The 26,056-nt window shown below is 41.1% G+C and overlaps 1 protein-coding gene across 2 annotated transcripts in view; it reads right to left on the bottom strand.

The window, feature by feature from the left end:
• PRKCA (protein kinase C alpha) overlaps nt 1–26,056 on the bottom strand; it is a 285,172-nt gene that overhangs the window by 63,651 nt on the left and 195,465 nt on the right. For both annotated transcript variants that reach the window (XM_042455224.1, XM_042455225.1), the window contains exons 4-5: nt 19,382–19,493; nt 16,507–16,635 (exon numbers count right to left, since the gene is read on the bottom strand). In XM_042455224.1, coding sequence (XP_042311158.1) covers nt 16,507–16,635; nt 19,382–19,493 — 241 coding nt within the window. The remainder of the gene's footprint in view (nt 1–16,506; nt 16,636–19,381; nt 19,494–26,056) is intronic.

Genomic DNA, 26,056 nt, shown 5'->3' with positions numbered 1-26,056 from the left:
TTTTCAACATATACTTTACACACAATGACACCTTAGTTTGAAACTAAGGTACTTTCCATTAGCTGCTGGTACAGAATGACTTTTATGTGGGACTCACAAAGTCAAGTCCCTAGAGCATTAGTAACATGTAGTCTTGATACAATCTCAGATGTAGGAAACAGCACTGACAGCCAGATGCTAAAGGACTGTATGCAAAACTTTTTGCTCTGCTTTTCAAAGCAAGAAACATTGAAAAGCAAAAAAGGGGGTGGGGGGGTTGTAAGAGAAGAGGAAGATGCTATCCAAGTCATCTTAGTGAAGGTGTTAAACACAGGCTGCTAACAGGATAGAAAGTCATTGTTTTCCTTGCTTTGTTTTAAGTGATCTGGCCCATTTGCACTTTTGTCTGCATAATTAGCACTCAGATATTCTCCTTCCCCTCAGCTGATCTGGTGTTTCTTTCTTCAAAAGAGCAACAAGATGATGACTGTATGGTGTTTGGAGTGAATGCCAGCTTACAAAGGAACTATTGCCTCTGTAGTCCACCTCTTTGATGGCAACCTATTTTTAATGAGACAGGTCAGGCATGATAGGAAGCAGCACTTTTTTACTCTCCAAATCAGAATTTGGACATTATTAATACTACCACAGCATATCAAGGGGAGGAAACAAATTAAATATCCTGTCTGCCGCCCTCCCCAGCACAGCTCTTTTCTCTCCTTTTCCTGACATTCAGGGCAAGTAAGAACATTTCTTTGCTTTTGTGAGGTTTTTATATACTGAATACTGAAAGGTGGAGGGGAGTAACTAAAGCATTAAGAAAGTGTCTGAGTAGATAAAGCATTGTGAAGGATGCCAATGGGGGTAACAGATGCTTTAAAAGTCTCTCTCTCTTTTTTCCTCTCAATTTTTAAAATGAAACCTCCTCTTCATAGTTCCAACATGAGAAAACATCAAGAGGAGATGTATCTGCTACAGAGTGGAATTCTCCTTCACCCCTCTATGGCAAGTAGGCTGTTTGGCTCCTGCTAATGACCGCAAACACCAGTATTGCTGCTGCAATTCAATTTAGAACCAGAATTTAGATTCACTTCTACAAGTCATTGGACTAACCTCAATTTTGGAAGTATTGCCAAAGTATGCAGACAGCACAATCATTTGAGAAGTGCCAAGTGTCTTGAAAAGTAATCATCCAGTCATTTGCCCAACAAACAATGTCATATGTCCTTTCTGTCAGGCAACTGGGAATTCTCTCAGCCACAGGACTGGGCTCTAGCTAACTATGGGTGTGTTTATTGTGTTTCCCTTCACCAGTATAGACCATTCATACAATGGGATGCACTCAAAACTAGATTGTCTTCTGTTACAGACCTGAGGAGGTGTCAGGGTGTCCTGATATGAAAGTCCATTTTAAACAAGGAAGAGAAATCACCAAACAAGCCTTAGAGGAAGGGGGTGTAGTCATCTGGCTCCCGGGGGCAAGGAGAAGACTTCTTGCTGAGCTGTTTTAACTGATGTTATTCCAATTAAATGTTTTTACTGTTATTATTTTGTATTGATGGGAGGGAAGGTAGAAGGGTGGTGGTTTTTGGGGACTCTTTCGTTATTTTTTCTGTGACTTTGTATTGGAAATTTTCCTTGCTGTTACCCACCTCAATCCTCAAATGGGAGAGGTGGGATACAAATAATAATAATAATAATAATAATAATAATAATAATAATGGGGAAGACAGATGGCCCCTGGGACTGGCGAGGAGCGGTTGGCATGGCTGAAAGAGAGGAGATTAAAAGGAGAGGGTGAAGCAGTCAAGGGGAAGAAAGGATGTGAAAGAGGAAGAGCGGGAGCAGGGACGTAGCCAGGATTTTGGGAAGGGGGAGTCCAGACTAAGTGCCACCATTATAATGGGGCTTGGGTGTGGCGGCACAGCAGCACGCACCATTCATTTTATCAAATGGAAGGGGGGGTCCGGACCCCAAGACCCCCCCCTTGGCTATGTCCCTGGCAGGAGAGGTGGTCACGGAAAGGGAGAGAGGAGGTGAATTATGTCCAGGGTGAAAGGGCTAGACTGCTGCCCTAACAGCGAGGTAGAGGATGGTCTGGGAGTTTAAGCAGGCGATGGGAAGCCACCGGAGATCTGCATTTAGAGGGCTCCCTGTGTGGGTTATCGAGGTTGGTGACTGACTGGCCAGAAACCTTGGCACCAGAAACCCACAGGGGAGAGGATCCAACAGTTTGGTGGAATGCTTGGGGACGCTGTTGGGGCCAGGGGCAAGGACCCTCTGTTTTAGAGAAGGTAGACTGAGAATCCTTGGAGAAAGTCATGGCCAATGCTCTAGAATCCCCAGGCTCTGGGAACTCCGACCTTCCCCAAGAGACCGGTGGGATGAGCTACAAAGGGGAGCAGTAGAAGAAAGGACAGGGACACCAATCTTAGTTCTGGTGAATGGGTTTGAGTTGTTGAACAAAGTCTGTGTTTGCCGATGAAGCATAAACACATTGGTTATTGCTTGTTCATTGTGGATCCGGGATGCCTGACCAAGTCCCACGGTGCAGGGCACAAAGGCACCATACCTTGCTTCCAAAAAGGACAGTAGAGAGATATAGGAAGAATCCAGCAGTTGTTTAAATACAAAAAAGTATTAAATCCCAAACTGCTGCAGTTTAATTTTCCCTTGAATCCGAACATCTCAGCAAAATCTACCTTCTCTTTTGAAACCAACTAAAATACTTTCCCCTTTCAATTTATTCTCTCTTATGCCAACCAAATGAGCCTAAAAATGTGCTGGGAGAGAGAGAAAAGCCTCTCCTGAAGGTATTAGAGCTCCAATGAGTCCGTGTGTGTGTGTGTGTGTGTGTGTGTGTGTTATTTAAAACACAAACAATTTATAAAGTCAAAACCACCAAATTTATTAAAAGACAATAAAATCCACAAAAAGGCATAGCACACCATTGAATGCACATCTCATGCAGTTTCTAGAAGTGTGATGGCATAAGAATCTTTTGACTTGCTGGCTGAAGGAGAGCAACAAGCCTTTCTGGAAAGGGAGTTCCAAACACTGGAACAGCCACCAAGAAAGCACTCTCTCTTATTCCAATCAAATGAGCCTGAAAATATGCTGAGAGAGAGGAAAAAAGTCTCTCCTGAAGGAATTAGAGCTCTAATGAGTTCATAAAAGGACTTTGTTCCTTCAAATACCCTGGACCCAAGATATAGAACAGGGGTAGGCAACCTTTTTTTTGAGACCGGGGCCGGTTGCTGTCCCTCAGCGACTGGGGGGCCGAAGCTTGGGGGTGGAGCTTTCGACCCTCCGGGTCGGGCCACGTGCAGGGTGGAGTTTCCACTCTGGCGGGCCACATGCCGGGGGTGAGCTTTCACCTCCAGGGCGGGGCTTGTGTGGGGGTGGAGCTTCCACCCTCCGGGGGGGGCCGCATGCCGGGGGCGGACTTTTCCACCTCCGGGGCCAGCCTTCCCACATTTTTTGCTGGCCCCTGACGGGGCCCTAGGCCCATCAGAGAGACCAAAAAAAAGGCTGGGGGGGGGCCTGCCAGTTGCTGGAGGACCCCCTGAGGGCCCCAGTGACGGACACACCGGGCCTTCCAGAGGCCCCCCCACCATGGGAGCCCGCTGGAGGGCCCCAGAGACGGCACGGGCCCGCAGGGCCCTGACGCCCTGGAACCCTCCCTGCAGCAGCAGCTGCCCCGAGGCCCTGCTGTTCGGCCCAGATCGGCACGCCTGCATAGGCCCCCTGCCTCCCTTGGGACCCTCCTGCAGGCCCAGGGAATTGCAGAGGGCCCTCAGATGCCCCTGCCACCCTGGTCCCTAAAGCTGGTGCCCATGGATGGCGGGTGGGCCCCGCAGAGCCCCCCTGCACCCTTAGCCCTACTTGCAGTGGCCCCAGTGATGCAGATGGCCCCTGCAAGGGCCCCCTGCCTGCCCTGGGAGCCTCCTTCAGGCCCGGGTATTGGCAGATGGCCCTGATATGCCCCCTGCTTCCTGGAGCCCTAAAGCAGGCCTCAGGATGGCAGAGGGCCCTGCAAGACCCCCCTTCCGCCCTGGGAGCCCTAAAGCAGGGCCCAGGATGGCAGCGTGCCCTCAGAGCCCCCCTGCCACCCTGGGAGCCCTAAAGCAGGCCCCAGTGGATGGCAGCGGGCCCGCAGAGGCCCCCTGCCACCGGGAGCCTCTGCAGGCCCCAGGGATGCAGCGGGCCCTGAGAGGCCCCTGCCGCCTGGGAGCCCTAAAGCAGGGCCCCAGGGCGGCAGCGGCCCTGCAGCCCCTGCCGCCCTGGGACCTAACGCAGGGCCCCAGGATGCTCGGGCCCCTCAGAGGCCCCCTGCCGCTCTGGTGCCCTAAAGCAGTGCCCCAGGGATGGCGAGGGCCCTGAGAACCCCCTGCCGCCCTGGGAGCCTAAGCAGGGCCCCAGTTGATGGCAGGGGGCCCTTCAGAGCCCTGCCACCCTGGGAGCCCTAAAGCAGCCCCAGATGGCGGGCCCCGCAGAGGCCCCTTGCACCCTGAGCCCTCTGCAGGCCCCAGGGATGCATATGGCCCTGCAGGCCCCCTCCACCTGGAGCCCTAAAGCAGGCCCCAGGATGCAGCGCGCCCTCAGAGGCCCCTGCCGCCCTGTAGCCCTCCTGCAGCCCCAGGGATGGCATGGCCCTGCAGACCCCCTTCCGCCCTGGGAGCCCGCTGGAGGGTCCAGAGACGGCAGCGGGGCTCCCGAGGCCCCTGCCGCCCTGGGAGCCCTCCTGGAGGTTCAGAGATCGCCGTGCTGCGAGGCCTGCCGCCTGGGACTCTGAGTCAGAGATGTAGCGGGCCTCCTAGAGGCCCGCCATTGCGCCGCTGCCGCGGCGGCCACTCTGGCGCCACCATTTTGGCGGCAAAATGCGGCGCCCATAGCCCCAGAGGCGCTATGGGCGCCAACCATGGTTTTTATGCAAATTCAGTCAGGGCGTAGCGTGTTGTCTTATGGCTGAGCGGATCCATGACAACCCAGGTCTCACAGGAGAGACACAGAGGGGGGGGAGGCCGGGAAGAAAGGAAAAAAAAAAAAGAAATAAAAAAAAAAAAAAAGAAAAAAAAGATAAAAGAAGAAGAGAAGACACAGACAAAATGTCGGCGCCCCGAGCTGGCAAAAAGCCGCGACGGGCGGCGGCGGCGGCGGCAGGGGCAGCCGGGGGCCGGCGGCCAGGCCTTCGCGGGCCGCATCCGGCCTGCGGGCCGGAGGTTGCCGACCCCTGATATAGAACATCACTTTTGGAATATTGGCCTTAGCTTCTGTTATATTTCATCTAGGCCTAGAACAGACGGACACAAAAGAGCAGCCCAAGTATGTTCTGGCCGTAAGTGGGTCAGAACTCCACTGTTCACATGGCCTGCTCCCAAGGACGCAGGGGCTGGCCAGCACCTCCAGGAGTCAGCTTATCCTGGTTCCTTTTTGCTCCAGTCCTAAGGACCAAAGTGTGGCTTCAGCTGCTATGGAGGCGTGCATCGTAGGCATGCATCGTTTAATAAGCATGCGTCCAAAGTGGCCAGAAACCATTTCATTTGGCCCATTTGTTTCACCCCCTAGTTTATTTTACTCTAATCAGCTTATGTTAACTTAATGCCCCCAAATTCTAGAATAGGATGGGTAAGAAATCAAACCTCTAATGAAGTACAATTATTTCTCCATCGCTACCAGGTACTTCAAACATCACATACTTCTTCAGTGTTGCACAGAAGTACATGTTTTAAAATTAGTTTTGCTTTAACAAAGACAGGAATTTGCTAATATAAAAATCTGCAATAGGAGATGTTTAATTTGTTCATTATTTCCTCATACACTTATGCTACTAGAAGTTTCATTCTCTCATATGCCACATGGAAAATGGCACCAGCAAAATTAGCTAAAATGAGGAAGAAAGGTAATGAAAGTTGTTGGAAATGTGAAGAGCAAAATGGAACCATATACCACGTGTGGTGGACATACCCCAAAGCAAAGAAATATTAGTCACGAATGACATGCTCACAAAAGAAAGTATTAAAAGTTAGCACCAAAATCAAGCCTGAAAAGTATTTATTAACTATGATAGACAAGAAATTAGAAGAAGAACATAGAAAATTATACAGGAGAACAACCGCCAGAATAATATATGCAAAGTTCTGGATGATGAAAAATATTCCAACGACGCAACACTGGTTAACAAAGTTATTTTATATGGGGCAAATGGCCAAATTAACTTTACTAATTAGACAAAACTAAGTAGAAAAATCTGACAAACAGTGGAAAGATTTGATAAAATATTATAAAGAGAGATGAGGAATATGGCAATTAAATATATTTAAAAAGAAGATAAATGTCTGTAAACACTTCAAGAATATATAGAAGTAGAATATCATGAATAATTGATATATGGGAGAGATAAAGATAAGAGATGAGCAGGAATGCATGATTCTGAATTAATTAATAAAGGGAGGTTAAAAGAGGAGATTTGATGTACTTTATATGAATATGAATGAATAATATATAATTACTCTTTAAAATTAATGCAAATTGATGTTAGGCTATTTGATAAAAAAGTAAGAAAAAAGAAAAGGAAAATGTCTCTTAGTGTCATTGTTATTTCTTTCATGTGGGGCTTGATGGGTTGGGACTATATATTATAGTATATGTATCTCTCCAAATCATGATACTTGTGATGTCAATAGTACATTCTCAGAAAGAACCCAATGCATCCTCTTTTAGAAAACAAACAAAACATCAATACTATATCAATGAACTGTCAAATTATAAAATTAATGAGACATTAGATCTTTCCATTTATCTGCGGGAGAACTGTATGACAAAGACCAAAATGAATTATGTTTTTCATAGTATTCAGTGCCATCACACATTATGCCCTTTGGCAATATGAGGCTCAATAATACATTGCTATTTTCAGTTCTGCAATACTATTTTAATATGTCTCATGAGGGCAATGACTCTTCATTATGTTCACAGGTCTTGACTTCTGAAGGGTAATTCTATAATAACCACAGAGCAATAAAAAGGCTCTATTTGGGCTGTGTTCTATACCACAAGTTTCAGGAGACTGATTCATTTTTTTTTTCTAGAGCAAGTAGGAGATGACTTCACTGTAGCTTTATCACATTATATTTACAACAATTTAAATCATGTTTGAGCAAAGCTGAAGAATGACAAGTATCAAATTACACAGCAAGGGAGGTAGCCTATCCTTCCCCAAACTTAAGGATTCCCAAAATAATGACATTAAAAACTCTTGGGCTTCTTCAAACTCTGCAATACTGCAATACAGAAAAGACGAATATAGAGGGAGATGAAAAATCAGTAATAAATCCACATCACCTCAGCGGAGGCCAAGGAAGTTAAGGGATTTTAGATCCAGAAGGAACAAATCTGAAGAGGACACCATCTGCAGCTGAGGAGAAGAGCCTTAGCATGTTATTTGGCCTCTGCCAGCTCCTGAACTGCTCTACAAATAAAGATTTATTTATTTTTAATCTAGAGAAGGACAGGGGAGCAATAATAGTGCTCTAACGGACTTCAGGGAATGTGTGTGATTTTTCTTCTCCACTGTTTAAAATCAGCTAACCCTACACATGTATAAGTGTGTATGCGTCCCACCCTTTTATTTAATTGATTTATATTATTTATTCCACTTAAACAATGTCTGGTAATAAAGCATCCTCTAGTGTTTGTGTGCAATACTTTAAAAATATGAAATAAAAACTCAGACAATTCTGAGCAAATTGAGGAAGCCTCAGTGAAAAATGTTTGCAGTGTCTCATTCTCAAGATGGAGGTAAGAAATTGTCCACTGAGTCAAACCCTTGGAAAACTATCTCACTGTACAGAGACAGCCTGTCTCACTGAAAAACAATAATTTAGAGAGATTTCTTCAAATTCCTAATACATTATGTTTTATTTGTAGGATGTTCTACTGTGCATCTCTCTATATATATGTTTATATAAAGGCATATTGCATATAACTGGAATCTTGCATTGTGTTGAACTAGAAAATCGATATTTTCCACGGATTCATTTTGTTCAGGCTAACCTTTTTTTGCATCAAAGATAGTGTAGCTATAGTTTTTGTTACTGGTGTACATATTGTGTGTATACTCTTTAAGTGCATCTGTATCATATATCTGTAATACAGTGCTCCCTCGGGTTACGAAATTAATTCGTTCCGCCGCGCCGTTCGTAACCCGATGCATTTCGCAAGCCGAAAAGGGCTTTCCGTTAGCGCTGGCAAGCCGCGCGTTTGAATTTCGCGCCGAAAAAAAATTCGTAACCCGAAAAAACCTTCGTATCCCGGAACAGTTTTTTCCAATGGAACTTTTTCGTATCCCGGAAATTTCGTAACGCGATCAATTCGTATCCCGGGGTACCACTGTATCTATTTTTATATATTACAGAATTTGTTGCTTTTACTACTGTGTAAGAATATTTTCAGTGTTAGCATTACATACACACAAAGGTACATTTTAAAAATAGAAATGTGTTATGAATGTATGTGTATAAACAAGCATGATGTCAAATAAAGCACACACCTCTAATTTAAGTATCACAGAAGCTATAACCATGAAAATGATAGTTTTGTAACTAGAAGCACTAGAGATACTACAGAAAATAACCTACTGCCTCAGCATCAATTTGGCTTCCCACTGGTGCATTAATAAAAACAGGACTTTATGGTACTTTGCTTAACCTAATCTGATAAATGGTGCTATTTCATGTACTCTACAGAAACCATACTTTACATTTTCATGGGCTGTTGGTTCAGATGTGTCAGTTGAAGGGAATCCAATTTTGTTAGCCTGAGGCATTACACAGCAGTAAGATTTATCAGCCTGTGTTTTGTACATTATAAAAAAATTACTTGACAAAAAGATTAATAGCAAAAGCAGATATTTGCAATGCAAGGGAAGAGAATCAGAAATTTACCAACCTAAACACCTTTGGTAGAATTGTGGAGTGTGTTGTGTGGAGAGAAAAATAGGGATCCCAAAATAGTGGCAGTGGTAAGAATTCCTACAGACTGATTCTGGATTATAGATTTGCGCCTTAACTGTAAGGCAATATACTAGATATCAGGTTTGGATAACAGAGGAGATGAATAAATTCAGTGTACCTACATTTTTATTATTGTCATGTAGGGATTATTATGTTGTGTCTAAGGGAGGGAGGGAACAGGGGATTATTTTTGTATTGTATGATTTTATTGCTGTTATAAGCCGCCTCAATCCTGTTGGAGAGGTGGGATAAAAATAAAATTATTTTATGATGATGATGATGATGATGATTACTTACATTTGTTATTTAAAATACATTCCATGTTGTTTAGAGGAGAAACTACAGATTAAATGCAACCTCGCATATAACAAACCATGCTTTGGCCCTCAAGTGGTTAACAGAATTAATTAATTATTTTCTATCTCCGGGTTGCCATACTCAACTCCCCAAAATCCTAACAGACTTATTTCCATATTATGCAAAATATTTTCTCATTATGCAAATTATGAGATGCATCTCAAAAGGACTGACCAGAATGTGCCTACATCACTAAATTCCCACTTGGAAGTAACCCTTTCTAATTTGTTTGATTGACTGAGACCAGAAGTCTTGATTTCTTTGCCTTTAACATAGGGTACACAACATGGAGCCCAGGGAGTTTTCTGCCTTCCCCTTTGCCTCCCCCTTTCATTACTAACTTTTTTTCCTCACACAGCTCCTGTGCTTTTGGGAGCTGCAAGAGCTTTGGACACATGATGAGAAGGAAGGACTCATTGGAAAAGATAATAAGGCTGAGAAAGGTGGAGGGAAGTAGGAAGACAGGAAGGCCACATGCTAGATGGATGGACTCTATTAAGGAGGTCACGGGTATGGGGTTGCAGGAATTAAGCAGAGCTGTGGAGGACTGAGAGTCTTGGAGATGTCTCATCCATTGGGTCACCACGAGTCGAGATCGACTCAAGGGCAGTGAACAACAAACAACAAAATAGCATCCCCATGTATAGATATTCTACACAGTTTGGGTCCTGCTTGAGGCTTTCTAAAACTATATACTGTAGCTGTGCCAATGTGGGAAGGACATCACTCTGAGTAGAATATTCCACAAGCAGGGTACCACCACTGAGAAGGCCCTTTCTCTCATAGCCACCCTCCTCACCGCATTTCACAAAGCCACTATGAAGGCTTTCTTAGATAATGACTTAGGGCCTGGATAGGAAAATAGCAAACAAATGTTAATTCAGGTAAACTGAGAGCTGTGGTATCATCTAATCTGTTGATTATTGTCTAATAATCTAATGCATGATTCTAAATAGAAAACACCCCCAAACGATCTTGTTATCCTAATTACATACATTGTCTAGCTATGAAAAACATACAGTAGAACCTTGTTATACACTGGGGTTTGGTTCCAAGATCCCCTGTGGATAACAAAATCCATGGATGCTCAAGTCTCATTAAATATAATGTCATAGCAAAATGGTGTCCCTTATAAAAAAAAAATGGAAAATCAAGGTTTGATAATTGAAATTTATACTTTTTTTGAACATTTTCAAACCGTGGATGCTTGAATCCATGTATAAGAAGGGCCGACTGTACATTGTAAAATACTAAAGACAATTCATATCAAGTTGGAAAAGTTCCTCTATAAACATAGTAAGTGATTGGGTTTATCTATTTAGCTATTAAACAAATTGTGTTTATTAATATGATGAAATACAGTTTAAAGTCACTGTAGGTAACAAGAATCCTTACACATTTGGCAGGTCATCCCAAACATCGCATAAATTTTCCATAGTTTTGATGTCTGGAGATGTGTGCTGAAATAAAGAGTGACTGAATTATAAATATTTTTTAAAAATTGTGTAAACTTTTCTTACATCTAAGCCTTAACTATAACTGCTTCAGCTTACCCTGACATTATATGGCACAATGCAGTAGCCCTCACAGAAAATAAGTAATACTTTTAGAATGTTATCTCAAAGTCTAACATTTGTATAAGAATTTAAGAACAACTGTAGTAAAGCTTTCAGAAAGCTAAGCCATAAGACAAAGATTTCCAGAAATAATTTTTTTGTTTACATTCTGTTGACCTCTTATGATCTGCTACCTATAGGGAACATTAAAAATGACATATAACATATCTCCTGGTTTCTAAGCAGTTGTCTAGAGTACTCAAGCAAGGAAAAATGGAAATAAACGTCCAATAGAAAAAAATAATTTCAAAGCCTGACGGAGATAATAAAAAAGGAGTAGGTGGTAACACCAACAACAACCCACCTCTCCCCTTTTCCATTGCTTTTCATTAACAGAAGTTTCCCACCTCTCCGTGTGGATCGAGGCAGAGAAAAACAATAAATAATAAATAATAAAATGATAAATAACACAACACATCACAGAGATTATCAGATGGCAGAAAGTGAAGGCAGCAAAGCAGGACGCTTCTGTCACAATCATGCAACTGGGGCAAGAATATCAGATGACGTCGCCATTATCCCATCCTTGTCCCATCCGTGGAGAAGAATTCTCCCATCGCTTTCATTAACGGAAAACTTCCATTAATGAAAAGCGATGGGAGAATTCCTCTGCACGGATGGACAAGGACAGGATAATGGCGACATTGCACAACGTTGTCTGATATTCTTGTTCCAATCACACAATTGTGATGGGAGCATGCTGCTTTGTTCCTGTCACTTTCAGGCATCTGATAATCTCCCACATCATATCAGTTAAAAAGGACATAGCACCAATACATATTAAAATCCATGTATAAATACTTTGTTGTTGTTGTTAGCTGCCCTCAAGTCAATTCCGACTTATGGCAATCCTTTGGATGAGACATCTTTAAGAATTCCATTCCTAGTCTTCTTCTTATTCTTGACTGCAGTCTCCATTCTGGTCAATGTTTGATCCTAGATATGGGAATTCTTTAACTATTTCAATTTCCTCATTGTCTAGATTGAATTTGTGTATTTCTTCTGTGGTCATTATTTTTGTTTTCTTTATGGTCAGCATTAGACCTGCCTTTGCACTTTCATATTTGCACTTCCTTATTAACTGCTCCAATTCCTGAATGGCTTCTGCTAATAATATGGTGTTGTCCACATATCTTAGGTTGTTAATGTTGCTTCCTGCTATCATCACTACTCCTTTCTCCAATTCTAATTCTGCTTTTCTTCAGCATATAAATTGAACATATTTAACTTGTCCAGTATTCTTTTACTTGCTTATTGTATTTGTATTGCTTATTATGTTTGTTTAAGTATTGGTTATGTGATCAGGAATATTTTGTACTTTGTATTTTATTGTATTTTCTTTCTATTGTATTTCTCTTATTGCTGTTAGCCGCCCGGATTCCCTGTGATTGGGTGGGATACAAATAAATCTATATCATCATCATCATCATCATCATCATCATCATCATCATCAAGAAGCAGGATAGGATGCAGCCTTGTCTGACCCTTTTTCCTATTGGGAACCACTCTGTTTCCCAGAATTCTGTTCTGATGGTGGCCTCTTGTCCTTGGTACAGATTCCTCTTCAGGACTATCAGATGTAGTGGCACCTCCATATCTGTGAGTGAATTCCATAGTTTTTTGTGATCTATACAATCAAATGCTTTACTGTAGTCAATAATAATAATAATAATAATAATAATAATAATAATAATAATAATACTGTTTATTTGTATCCTGCTTTTCCTTTCCAGATCAAAGCGGGTTACAGCAGCACGGCAGTGCACAAAACATCTCAAACAGCATACACAAGTAAAAGACGCAAGCGGTACAATCAAACAGATTAAAAACAGCTAAAAAACTACCAATTAAAACCATAACAATAGCTAACAAAAGTGCAGGTGCATCAATACATCGGGGGGAGAGCGGATGTTACATTGTCTGAATGAATTAATTATTAATTGGTGCCGTGCCCCCCTGAGCCGCTAGCCAAGAGGGACAGGGATCGAGAGAGCATGTCGTCTTCCTAACACTTCTAAGGATTTTGTCCACTTCCTCAGTACTCACAGACTCAAAATGACATGCTGATTCTTTTTCTGAATTCTTTGGTGTGCTCCATTAGCCATCATATGTTTGCAGTGTGGTCCCTAGTGCCCCTTACTTTTTTGAATTCTGCTTGCACCTCTGGAATTTCTCTCTTTGTGTATGTTTGGAGTCTATGTTGCAGAAATTTGAGCATTATTTTGCTTGCATATGAGATTAGTGCTACTGTCCAATAGTTACTGCAGTCTTTTGTATCTCCTTTCCTTTGGACTGGTATGTATATCAAGCATTTCCAGTATGTTGGCCACCGCTTTGTTTTCCATATTTGTTGGCATATTCAGTTAGCACTAAAGTTGCATCTGTCCGTAGGCACTGAAGCAGTTCAATTGGGATATCATCTGTTCCCAATGATTTATTTTTTCCAATTTCCTTTATTGTAGATTCTACTTCACTTCTTAGAATTTGGGGATGTCTTCATATGGCTCCTCATTCCAAATATCTTTCATTCCCTCATCTCTTTTGTATAACTCTTCTGTGGATTGTCTCCAGTGTATTTTTATTTCTTCTTGTTCCTGTATTATGTTCTCCCCCTGCCCCCAGAACATCCCTGCCCTTGGTTTGAACTTGGCTTTAATTTCTCAGATGTTGTGATAGAGGTCTCTCATTCTTCTCTTTTTGTTGTTTTCTTCTATTTCTCTATTGACCATTGTAGTATTTCTCCTTATCCCTGCATGTCAGATGTTGGACAGTTGTCTTCATATTTCTGGCTTAGTTCCTCTGCTTTTGCTTTTCTTCTTTCTTTTATTGCATCGAGTGTTTCATCTGTCATCCACTGTTTCTTAGCTTTCTTTTTGACCACTGTTAGTGTTTCCTTGCATTTATTTTTAATTATGTCTTTGACTTCTGTCCACAGATGGTTTTTGCTTTCTTCTTCAGCTTAACTCAGATTTTTGTTATGAACAGTTCGTTGTCTGTGCCACAATCAGCTCCTGGTCTGGTTTTGGCCACAACGATAGAGCTTCTCCCTCTTCTACTTCCAATTATGTAGTCTATCTGACTTTTGTGTTTACCATCTGATGAATTCCAGGTGTACAGTTGGCTTTTCTTATATACGTATTTTTTATACACGGATTCAAGCATCCACAGTTTGAAAATGTTCAAAAAAGTATAAATTTCAAATATCAAACCTTGATTTTCCATTTTTTTATAAGGGACACCATTTTGGTACGTCATTATATTTAATGGGACTTGAGCATACACAGATTTTGTTATCCACAGGGGATCTTGGAACAAAACCCCAGCGTATAACAAGGGTCCACTGTATAGTCTCCTATCTGGTTGTATGAAGCAGGTATTTGCAAGGAATAGATTGTTGGCCTCACAGAATTCTATCATATGATCCCCTGCTTTATTTCTTGTTCCTAATCCAAATCTTCCTACTGTTTTTTATTCTTCTTTGTTGCCAACTTTAGCATTCAAGTCTCCAATGATTAGTTTGAAATCTTGTAATGGTATGTTGTCAAAGCCCTAATTTTAAAATAACCTGGATAGGCTTGCCAGAAGAAACTCGTTTTTACTGCTGATTTAAGCTCAGACAGCATCTTGGGCTGATTAATCTTTTCCAGCAGATCATTCCACGATCTGAGGGCAACTGAAGAAAATATCCCCTAGGTTATAGGCTGTCTAGCTTTGGCTGACTGAAGTAGATTTCTCCTAGAGGATCTGAGTATACGGGGTGGGTTATATGGTAGATTTCCATAAAACAGAAATTACACCTGCTTTTAAAAGTACAGTTATTAAAATATGTAAGGGTCCTAATTTGGCCCAGACCCAGCACAATTTGGGTCTGTGTATGCTCATACAATCACATTCAATTAGGTCTCAACCCAACTGCTCATTTTAATTACAAGTGACCCACTAAATCAGCTGCTTGAACCATAAGTCATTCCCACTGATTTAATGTGTTAAGTTGAGACTAACAATTGGTTTTAGGCCTTAGTTGTTTTCTTTTGGGTATGAAAAGAAATGCTGTTTCATCTTAAGGACTACAGGAGGGGTTCTTTAGATGCTGTGTCTAGTTAGCTAACAGTATTGAAGCCTGGCACATCTTCCAAGCAGTGAAATATTTTTATGATTTGGGCTGGCCCCACTAAACCAGTCAGGATATTAGGCTCTCCTGAACAGGCTATATGTGCTATAAAAGACTTCCTGTTCAGCTTGGTGCCTTACCAAGCGACACTTGCTTTTTTTCAGGATAAACTGAGTTCTGACTTTTGGTTCTTTGTTTGTTTGTTTTTAAATCGCACAAACATGGCAACAAATGAAACAAATTAGTTAATGAAGTAAATGTTGTGAAAGCTGGAATCTGTGCCAGAAGAAGGGTCTGTGGCTCAATGTTATTTCTCAGCCAGTCCCAGCCATTTCACATTCTCAGGCTGAAGACTGTATTTGATTCTCAGGTGAAGAAAAGCAAAGCACACTACACATCACACATGCACGCACACACACACACACACAAAACTGCAGTTGGGAACAAACATTACCTCCACTGTAAGCCAGCCTTGAAATTCACATTTAAAACATGCACCTATCTTCTGACTGATAAATTTAATAAGGATCACAGTGGTCTTAATAAAATAATATAATCTTAAGTATTTTTAAAAAAAAGCAAATGGAGATATAACTTGGCAATAACATAAGTCAGGGGAAGGCACAGTGCCTCCTTCTGCTAATAGTTTTCAACCATAGTGAGCAATCAGGTTGAGAGGTGGCCTAGAAATGTCATTAACTAAAAAAAATGTTATGCACTAGAAAATCATTTGGCTCAAGACAAATCACCAGTGAAAGATGAAGTGGCAACAGGAAACAGTTGTTTTTCAGCGTGGATGGTGTGAAACATCTGTGAATTCCTGCTGTGTGTACAGCATTTTATCCATTATAATTTTAAACTAATTGGGTTAAAATTCTGATTACACAAAAAATTTACTTCAGCTGTAAATTATTTTCATGTCAGTTCTTATAACAGTGTTATCTGTGTATCTTGTGTTAACCTAGCCATTGTTGTTCTTGTGCCTTCAAACCATTCCAACTTACAGTGATCCTAAGGTGAACCTATTATTGGATTGTCTTGGCAAGATTTATTCAGAGGGGGTTTGCCATTGACTTCCTCCAAGGCTGAGAGAGTGTGATTTGCCCAAGGTCACCCATTGGGCTTCCAGTGAGCTGAATGAAAATTTGAATCCTGCTCTCCCAGAATCCTAGTTGAATACTCAAGCCACTATAGGACACTGGCTCTCCACCTAGCCTTGAATATATTCAAATTATTTTCCATGGGAGTTCAAAACTGCTCTTTAAATCAAACATATTACTGCAATTATTTAATAATCTATTCACTGAAAATGAACAGACATACAAGGCATCCAAAAATTATGTTTACATTTTCAATTCCATATACAATGTATTACACAGCCAAGCATGACTTGAAAATGAGACTTAGCGTTTCTAAACAGTTTCCTTACCTGTGACCTCTAGCTTTTCACCAATCACTTCAGCTTTCAAATAAATCCTCCCTCTTTTTTCTGTGTGATCCATTCCACAAAGACTTGGGACATTTATTACACATTGCTTGTGGACATTCATATCACAGGCTGCAAATCAGAAAAGAAATAATTCAGTTTCTATATTTCCAAGTACCAGTAATGACTACAGTCCTAAAGATTACAAATGCAGGGACTTACCATAGCCACTAAAGCCAAAGAACAGACCCATTCCGGTAGCTTGTAAACACTGATCTTTCCCATTAAGTGACCAGGGAAAACCTGTGAGCTTATAAATCCATGCTGGATCCAAGCCAAAATGTTCCATATTCATAAAATATTCACAAGCCATATTCATAAGGGGTATGGCCATGAGAAAAAATATATATTTTTCTCTTGAAAGACAATGCTAACAAAGAGAAATAGCCAGCGTGGAGGTAATTTTAAATGGAGAACCTGAAACTTTCCTTCTGGCTTTCCCTCCTTCACTAAAACTTGCAATCTTAGAACCTGCTTTTGGTTTGCAAGATATACAGTAGTATGTCATTTGGTCCAGAGTCAAAGACAAACCCCAGTCATCCAAGATGACTGGGACAGACATTACTGGTGTGAGAAGTGACAATGACAATTGATACAGATGGCTTTGGACTGAAGATAATTCTGTGGAGGACTTGGCAGTGCTTAGGTTTATGGAACACCTGTTAGAGGTCTTACAAAGGGCAAAGAAGATAAGGAAAGAACACAACAGCAAGAGAAATGCAACTGCAAATTGCAACAGCAGCAATAAGGACAAAGAAAGAGGATGACAGAAGGGACCATGGAAGACCATTAAGAGAAATGTACATGTGGGAAAGCAGTAATGAGAACTGAGATGGAAAAGAAACAAAATCTGCTGTTTATAAACAGATAGCAAGATTTCGTTCTCATGTGTGAATCTCCTTTCTGATCACAGTCAATATGTCATATCCTCTTTTGTTTCATGAGAGACAAGAACAGGTTTCTAGGAAAGAAAGAGTAACCTAAATAACACAGACAAAAGCATCATAATAGATAGCACAATGAGTTGCATTTGCCTTAAAGGACATTGCTAACTACAGTACGTTTCTATTGTTCCTAATGAAAATGCTGAAAATTATATAGTCCACATGAAGCAGGAGAAAATGAGGTCTCAAGCAGAGCAGTCCTCCTTGGCATATTTCCATGATGTATTTAGGAAACATAAGAGGTCTTGCTAGATAAAAATACCAGCCTTTGGCTGTGAGGGGATTTCACCACTTTCAACTTCAAGATTCTACCTGAAAGAGGCCAGTAACAGAAACGATGTGGCTCAGTGAAAAGAAAATGGGAATGTTTGTCAAAAGCCTGTATGATGAAGAAAAATTGAAGATACCTGCCTTTTCAGGGTGACAAAACTGACCAAGCTCTTTAACACTGTTAGAAATTATTCTAATAAGCAAAATACATAAATCATAAATTTATGCAGACTAGGCTTTCCACATATGATACCAATCTATCTCTCAATATCTGCCCGCACTGTTGCCTTGCATTCCATTCTTTACTGTAGTGGACCTTTTCATTCATGGACAAACCCCATCAATAGGATCTCAATCTCACTGCTATTCCATTATTTCTTCCATGAAGCAGCTCTCTGTCACTGCACTTCTGCTTCTTAGGCAGTCATGTGGTGTGAATGGGCACGAATCTGCTCTTTTCCCCCTCCCCCTCACAATTTGAACACTGGTGTCTTGTGGATTTGAACCCTGATGTCTAGAGTTGTAGTCCAACTCTCAAACCACTTCAACATGCTGGCTCAATAAAGGCCCCCAAGAGAGAAAGCCTTCAATTCAAGAATGCTGGTGCCTTGGAAGGGGAAGCATTTTTCCCATCTACACCTTTGCTCACACCTTCAGGATGACAGATACATACATACCTCTGTTTCCTCTGAGAGCACAGCTTCTGCTGCACTGTTTCTGTTCGGAGGCTTTCCTTCACAACAAGAGTGGGACACTATGGCCCTCCGTTACTGGAATATAACTTTGATCATGCCTCATCATTGATTATACTGGCTATCAGTGATAGGAGCTAAAGTCAAGCAACTTTTGGTGGGTCACAAGTCACCAATCCTTGATCTGGGGAATGACGTCCTAAGTACATGACAACACTTGGTCTTCGAAAAGATTGGGACAGTGTGAGTCCAGCTTTCCACTCTTCCTAGAGTCATGCACTTTCAACTGCAAAAAGGCAAAACATTCCACTGACATTCAGATCTCAGTTTGACACTAAGAGTTAATGAGCACAAGAATGTGGTAAGGGGAATGCAACTCTTCAGAATGGTTGCAGTTTTGGGAAAAATGTGCTCTCCCCTTCATACAATGAGGATGACACTAAGGCCTGGGAGCTAGCAGTGATCTTTCACTAGATGTTGTATACTTGTTCCTACCCCCTTCAGAAAAGAAAGTACAGTACCACACAACAAACTGTCCTGCTGTCTATAATCAAGTAAACTCAAGCTCAAAGATAATGTAGACCACTGTGACACCACAAATCGCACTTAACAATCATAGCTTTTTAAAAAGTGTTCAGAATTTTATGTTCCTGACCAGCTGCTGGTTATACCTAGCATCTCTCTCTCCCCATAAGTTTCCATTAATGTATTGCTGTAGCAAAATCAACAATGGAGAGGCTTGAACTTGTTTAAACTATGTTGTCAAATGTGTTCAAATATTAATTTTAAATAGGCAATCATAGCCACAACAAATACTGACACAATATGTTCCTTTTAAGAGGTTAGCCAATAGTTAAAGGTTTCCTCATTTTTTAAAAAATCTTCTAACAACCTGAAGGGGAAAATACTTACTGTCACATTTCATCCCTTGGTGAAGAAGTCCATATAGCAATGACCCACAATGGTCACAAAAGGTCGGGCTTCCATATGTGTGAATTTTGAATTTGTGCTTGCTTCTGGGATCCTTAAAAAAAGAAAAGAAGAAAAAAGTGAGGTGTCAAAAAATTATGATCTGAAACACTTTAACACTACTGAAAAGGCTGCTTCGCTGCTCTAAAGTTTTTTAAAAGCTCATTTAAATATCAGTGGATAAGATATACAACCACTTGACAAATCTTTATCTCCCCAAACAGGTTTAAAATATATAATAATATTCTACAGTAAAACAGATTTGCAGAATGAGATTCATTTGTTGGTGTGACTGTGTGATAACATTACAATGATACACTGGCAATAAAACAGCTACAAAAGGCACGTTTCTTGTACAAAATGGCTCCCTAGTGTGGCTCCTGCAATGCAAACCTTGGCATCACAAAATTTCTTTTGGAAGCTTGTGATACCATGGCTGGAACAGCCTGAACTGCCCAGGGAGCCAATTCCCACCAACCGTTCAACTATGTAGATTCCCTGCCATGAAGTTCTATTTCCATTCAATTGACCACCTGTGTTTTTTGGCTGCTTTACATTTTTAAGAGGAAGAATGCAAATATCCTGCTTCAGACTTTTTGAGAGGGAATAGTGTTTCTTCATATTCTGTGCTTTCAATCAGGAAATGCTGGTGACTTTTTTAAAATCAAAATTATTGTAACCCAGACTATTGTAATCTACTTTCTTTTGCCAGCATTTGGAACCATCACAGGAAGACATTCCTAAACATGAATCCACAAGCTGCTCTGAACTGCCCTTCTGTAGTTAGAGAAGCAGGAAAAGTCACTGAAGTCCATTCCATCAGCTGGCCTGTGTACTGTAGAAAGAAGAGATTTTACCTCTTTCACTTGACAAGATTTCATATCCAGTCCCTGCCATCTCTAATGGAACTAGGTTACAGATTAATCTTCTGCCTTTTTCTGCATGAAACCCTTGAAAACCACATCTAGATACTACTGGGAGAAACAGACAGTCTCACTTGGAATAACACAGTTTCCAAGGCTCTTGCAGTAACAGCATTCCTAAGGTTAGCTCCCTTGTTTATTTATTTTTAACAAGCAAAATGCAATGAAAAGATACAGCAGTGAGTGAAAGGAAGTTTGGCAAATTTCTATGAGCCAGGTTTAGGAAAGGAAAACCTGAGATCCAGTGCTGGTTCAGAATCACATAAATAACAACAATGGCCTAAATCAATTGAATCAATGGAACAAATGGAAGTTTTTACTTAAACAAACAAAACAAGCTTCATTTATATACCACTTCATACCGCCTAAGCAGTGTCTAAGCGTTTTACAATTGTAAGCTAATTTGCCCCCAACAGTCTGGGTACTCATTTTAGCGACCTTGGAAGAATGGAAGCCTGAGTCGAGCTTGAGCCCTTTTGCTGGTCTTGAACTTGCAACCTTGTGGTTTTGAGTGAGTGGCTGCAGTACAGGTATTCAACCACTGCACCACCAGGGCTTCCCACTGGGCTTACCAACTTTCCATTGCTTCAATGCTAGTTGGATTAACAAATCAGTTCAGCTAGTGTGTTTATTGTAATAATGTCAGTCAGAAAGGTTTTACAAAGTGCAAGATATAAAAGACAGAAAGGCATTTCTGCAAAATTGTCAACAGTAAGGTGCCACTCAACTAGAAACCATGTTTCTAACAAAACTGTACACTCGTCCCTCCACATTTGCGAATTTGACTTTTGCAGATTTGATTATTCACAGATTTTATTTAAATGTTCTCTCTAGGAATATCTAGGTTCTCCAGTGCAACTCTATGGTCATTTTTAACCAAAAGTCGAACTGAAGGACCTGGAGATTCCTAGAGAGAACACTCCACTAGGCATTTGTAACTCCTTCAGTGCAATTCTATGGTCAGTATCTGGCAGATGTTGACCACAGAGCTGCACTGTGGGACCTAGAGATTCCTAAAGAATAAACATTGTGTTTTTGTTATTTGCGTTTTTTCCCCACATTCACAGGGGTCCTGTGCTCCAACCCCAGCGAATGTGGAGGAACGACTGTACTACCTGGGTCCAAGTGTATGTGAAACATGTATGTATGTATGTATGCATGTATTTATTTATAACCTATCCTATACACAAGAATCTCAAGACAGCATAGAATAAAATCAGTAGAAACTATTTACCCTCTCTCCTGTCATCCCACACTGTATTGCCCCTCAATCCTTGGGCAGGTATATATGGGGACATCATTTTTTAACTGGAATTTAGAAGTGGAATTACATAAATTACAGAACATAAAAACAGAGGTGGGGAGAAAAAGGAAGATGGGAAATATAAACGATGCTGGGTATATCCATTAATATAAAGTGACCACTATTTCCAATAACACATGTTCTTGAAACTAATACCTTTACAATTCATGTTCATGAATAACTAAAGCAGTAAGATCTGTGGATCATGGAATAATGGATAGTGAATGCTTATCTTTCCTATTATGGAGTAATACATTGTAACATGTTGACAAAAAGCCAAAACCAAAGGGAACCAATATAACTTTGCACCTTTACACTGGTAAGGTCATTTGATACATCAGGTTTATAGTAATATTAGTCACAAAAGTATTTCATCTGTCTTCTTGGCATGAGACATTACAAGCCTGCAGATGAATGAAGGTCCAGAAAAGCACCCATGTTAGACTGCAGCAGCAAAAGCAACTTAAAACATTTAATTGCTTTAATAGTTTTTTGCATGTAAGATATATGAGGCATGATACTTTAACTCAGTGCTGAGATCTTGGAGACCCCGTCCCTATGCACATATAAAATAAATAAGAAAATTTTTATTTATACCCCGCTTTTTGTTAAAACAATCAAAGCAGCTTACAACAGTTAAAATAGTACATCCATATATATATAAAGTATCCCCCCTTTAAAAAGATTAAACAATATAAGATTTAAAATTACATAACTATTAAAAACCAATAACAGTGGCAGAGTCATCACACATATGTGGGGAAATCACCACATGGCTGAGTAGTTTATTCTGGAAAAGCCTGCCGGAAGAGATCTGTCTTGACAGCTTTCTTGAAGGTGTCTAAGTTGGTAATTTAACGGATCTCATCCAGCAGGCGATTCCATAGATTGGGAGCAGTTGCAGAAAAGGTCCTCTGGAAAGTTTCAGTCAGTCTGGTTTTTATAGGTTGCAATATATTCTTCCCAGAGGACTTGAGGGCACCGGGCGGATTATATGGAAGTAGGCGATCCCTTAGATAAGTTGGCCCAAGCCATGTAGAGCTTTAAAGGTGATAACCAACACTTTGTACTGTGCACCTTAAATATCCACTGGTGGAAAAACCACTCCCTGTATTAGTCTAAACTATACCTCAGATAAGCCACTTCCTTGCCCATGTAACAAAGCCCTCCAGAGCTTATATGTCTTTCATGCCACCAGCATCACAGATCATATAGGAACTGTTTCTTTTTTAAATTCCTCCAAACATGAATACGAATATACAGAACATGGATGTGTCCAAAGATACCTACATGCCCCTCTAGAGGGAGGCAGAAGAACACATAGGAAAGTCAAACAAACAATTTTATATTTGTGTCTGCCTAGCTGGCTCAATTGTTCTCAAAAGGTAGCCCTTCTATAATTATATATGATGCGGTATTTTTAATTTCATGTTTATCCCTACTTTCCACCTAAGGGTTCTGCAAGGAATTCACAACAATAACACGTGAACAATTCAGCAAGTAGCACAAATTATATTTGTTGCCAAACAAGTGTTTCAAGGCCTGGGTCAGTAGATATGTCAAAGTTATACTACAAGCAAGCTACAGTTTGTGATTTTTTTCTGGTCTAGAACTTCCTGTTAAGTTGCAACTACAATATAAATGTTAAAGTTAGAAGCTTGACATTGCCTTTCTAAACTCTCAGGGGAAGCAGGAACTGACAAAAATGGGCAGTTTGCAGAAGCCATTCTAAACTATGTTGGCTCTTCGAAAATAGGGTTGGGGAGGAAGAAAAACTTTAGCATCTGGGAAACACTGCAATATTGCCTCCTAGAGTCCTAACATGAAATAACTTACCGGCAATTAACCTTTCCTGATGAATTCCCACCCCATCCCCCACCCCTGCAAAAAATCAAAAAACTAGCTAAGTCCAACATGGTACATCCAAGCATGCATGCAAAGTTCCTTGTGTATACTCTTGCTCCTTGGCAATACATAATGTTTTCCAAAAATGCTTTTCTAAATGCTAACAATGCCAAATAATCATCTTGCATGTACTACACCAACCCCCTTACTGTAAGTGAATGGCCAAGTCAGCAGGACTTCTCAAAAACAGTTATTTGTTATCTTAACTACTGTGACTTATGGGTTCCTTATACAGGAATTATTAAGCCACCTCTGACTTCCTCTTGAAAATCCTGTCAGGTATATGTCCAACATACAAGTCAGAAGTTCAGAATAATTACTAGACATTCCCTCTGAGGTGCAGAGATAATCACTTGGAAACAGAACTGAAAATCTACTTGATGGCAATTCACTGTCAATTCAATTTGCACTTTTCTCATGAGTTATGATGACACACTACTGGACATTTTAAACAGATTCATGCTGCCTCCTGTATCACTTCTTTGTATCTGGAAAACCTACACCCAAGACAAAAACCATGCACCTATAAAGCAAACGACTGCCCCAATTTCAGGGAAGCCTCTGTACTAATTAGGAATACCTGTTTAGCAATAACCGTGTTGAAACATTACTGGAAAACACGTAAGGACAGTGTGGCAATACACTTCTGTTGGTAATCTTTCTTTCTTTTAATCGTATCACTGAACAGGAAGATGAAAAAAGGACTAGATGACACAAAATGTCTGTCCTTCAGTGGTAATAGCTACTAAAAGAGCCACTGACAGCTTCATTTTGGTGCCAGGGTCAGACTGTCTCCTCAAAAAAACAATACTGAACTCTCAAGTTATCATTTCCTAAAGCGTAGCTTATAAAACAAGAAGCAAAAACTCTGGTTCCTATTAACACAGCATAACTGTTAATAAAAGGGCTAACCTGAACCAAGGACCTTTATTATATTTCTAATTACTGAATTCTGCATTCTTACTTTTCTGGCTGAGGAGGGTGGGGGAGTCACATAAGAGAGGCTGGAGAAGCCAGTCCGTCCAGAAAAGCAACAGATCCACAGACATTTACTGCCAGAATAGCCTGAAAGGTCTTTGGATTGTGCCAAGATGCCAGATGCTGCTACCAAAAAAAGGAGCTTCTGAAGCTTGGCATATGGCTTGCATGACAGTCACTCAAAAGCACAGAAAAGAGAAAGGTAATACAGATAGTAATAACTTCTTCTCTTCCATGAAATGGCAGGGCAGCATTACTGCAAAATATGTATGGAATAGGTGTGCAGTTTAGCTACCTTCCTCACGTTTGCAGAGATATGATTTATTCTATCCTCATATATCCCTCATACTATTAAAATTATATCATCATCAATAGTTTATTCGGTCACTGACCAGTATAAAATACAATAAACTATAAATATTGAGATAATAGTATGATCAAAACAGTACAATTATTGGAACAAAAGTCAGACAAGCAAAAGGGCAAAATCAGATCAAACTTCACCAACTATCATCAATTGCTAATTAAAATATATAGAGAGGGGAAGAGGGAGGATGGTAGGCAAGTAAACAGGGTACAATAAAGCCTATAAGCCATTTGATGCACTAAACAAGGCAAAACTGGCCGACAGCTGTGAATGCAAAATTTCACAAGCAGCACAATTTTATTAACAAGGGCGGGTTACAAACTGCCACTTGGGACGTCCTCAGGACGTCCCAGTTTAAAAAAGGGGCGTCTCTTCCAGACGCCCCTCTTCCTGTTATGGACTCTGTCCGTAACAAATGGTGGCGGCCGTTCCACACGGCTGCCGCCATCTTGACGTAACGGACGCAGTGCGTCTACATGTCGCGCAGCGCTAATGACGTTGCGAGTGCGCCATTGGCGCCTCGCGGCATCATGAGCGCGACACCAGAAGAAGCTCCATTTTGGAGCTTCTTTTTTGATCCGTAAGGGAGCCGCACAGTTTGGCTGCGGCGGCTCCCTTGCGGAGCAAACAGTAGCGCCGGGAGACCGCCGCAAAGCGTCGGTTTGTAACGCCTCAAGGAGACTTACCCAGTCCTTGGCAAATTAGGAAGACTATATGCCCTCAGCTTTAGATGACAAAGCAAGCATGAATGTAGGTGAGATGGCTGCCTGGTGGACAAAGTACAATGTGGAAAGGAGGGTGTTTTAAAAAGCTGCCTTATGGTGAGTCTGGCTTACGCTCCATGGCAAGGGTTGTTCAGGGTCTCAGAAAGAATTTACCCATCTCTACCTGCAGATGCTGAGCAAAGACTAAACTTCACAGGGCCTGGAAACATTACTCAAAATGTAGTTATCTGTTTGTTACTACTATACAATGCACTCTTGTTTTACGTGGGGATCTGTCCGGAACCCTCCACATAAAACAAAAACATGTATGCTTATACAAGTAATGGGGCTTGTGCTTGTGGCGGTGTGCAGCAGCAATGACGCACATGCGCCATTGTTTCTTCCGGTGCAAGGTGCCAGAAGAAGCAGCACTACATT

Source organism: Sceloporus undulatus, chromosome 2 (assembly GCF_019175285.1).
Source record: "Sceloporus undulatus isolate JIND9_A2432 ecotype Alabama chromosome 2, SceUnd_v1.1, whole genome shotgun sequence".
NCBI lineage: Eukaryota > Metazoa > Chordata > Lepidosauria > Squamata > Phrynosomatidae > Sceloporus > Sceloporus undulatus.
Note: the sequence above shows the minus strand (reverse complement) of the source record. Positions and strands in the feature narration are given on the sequence as shown.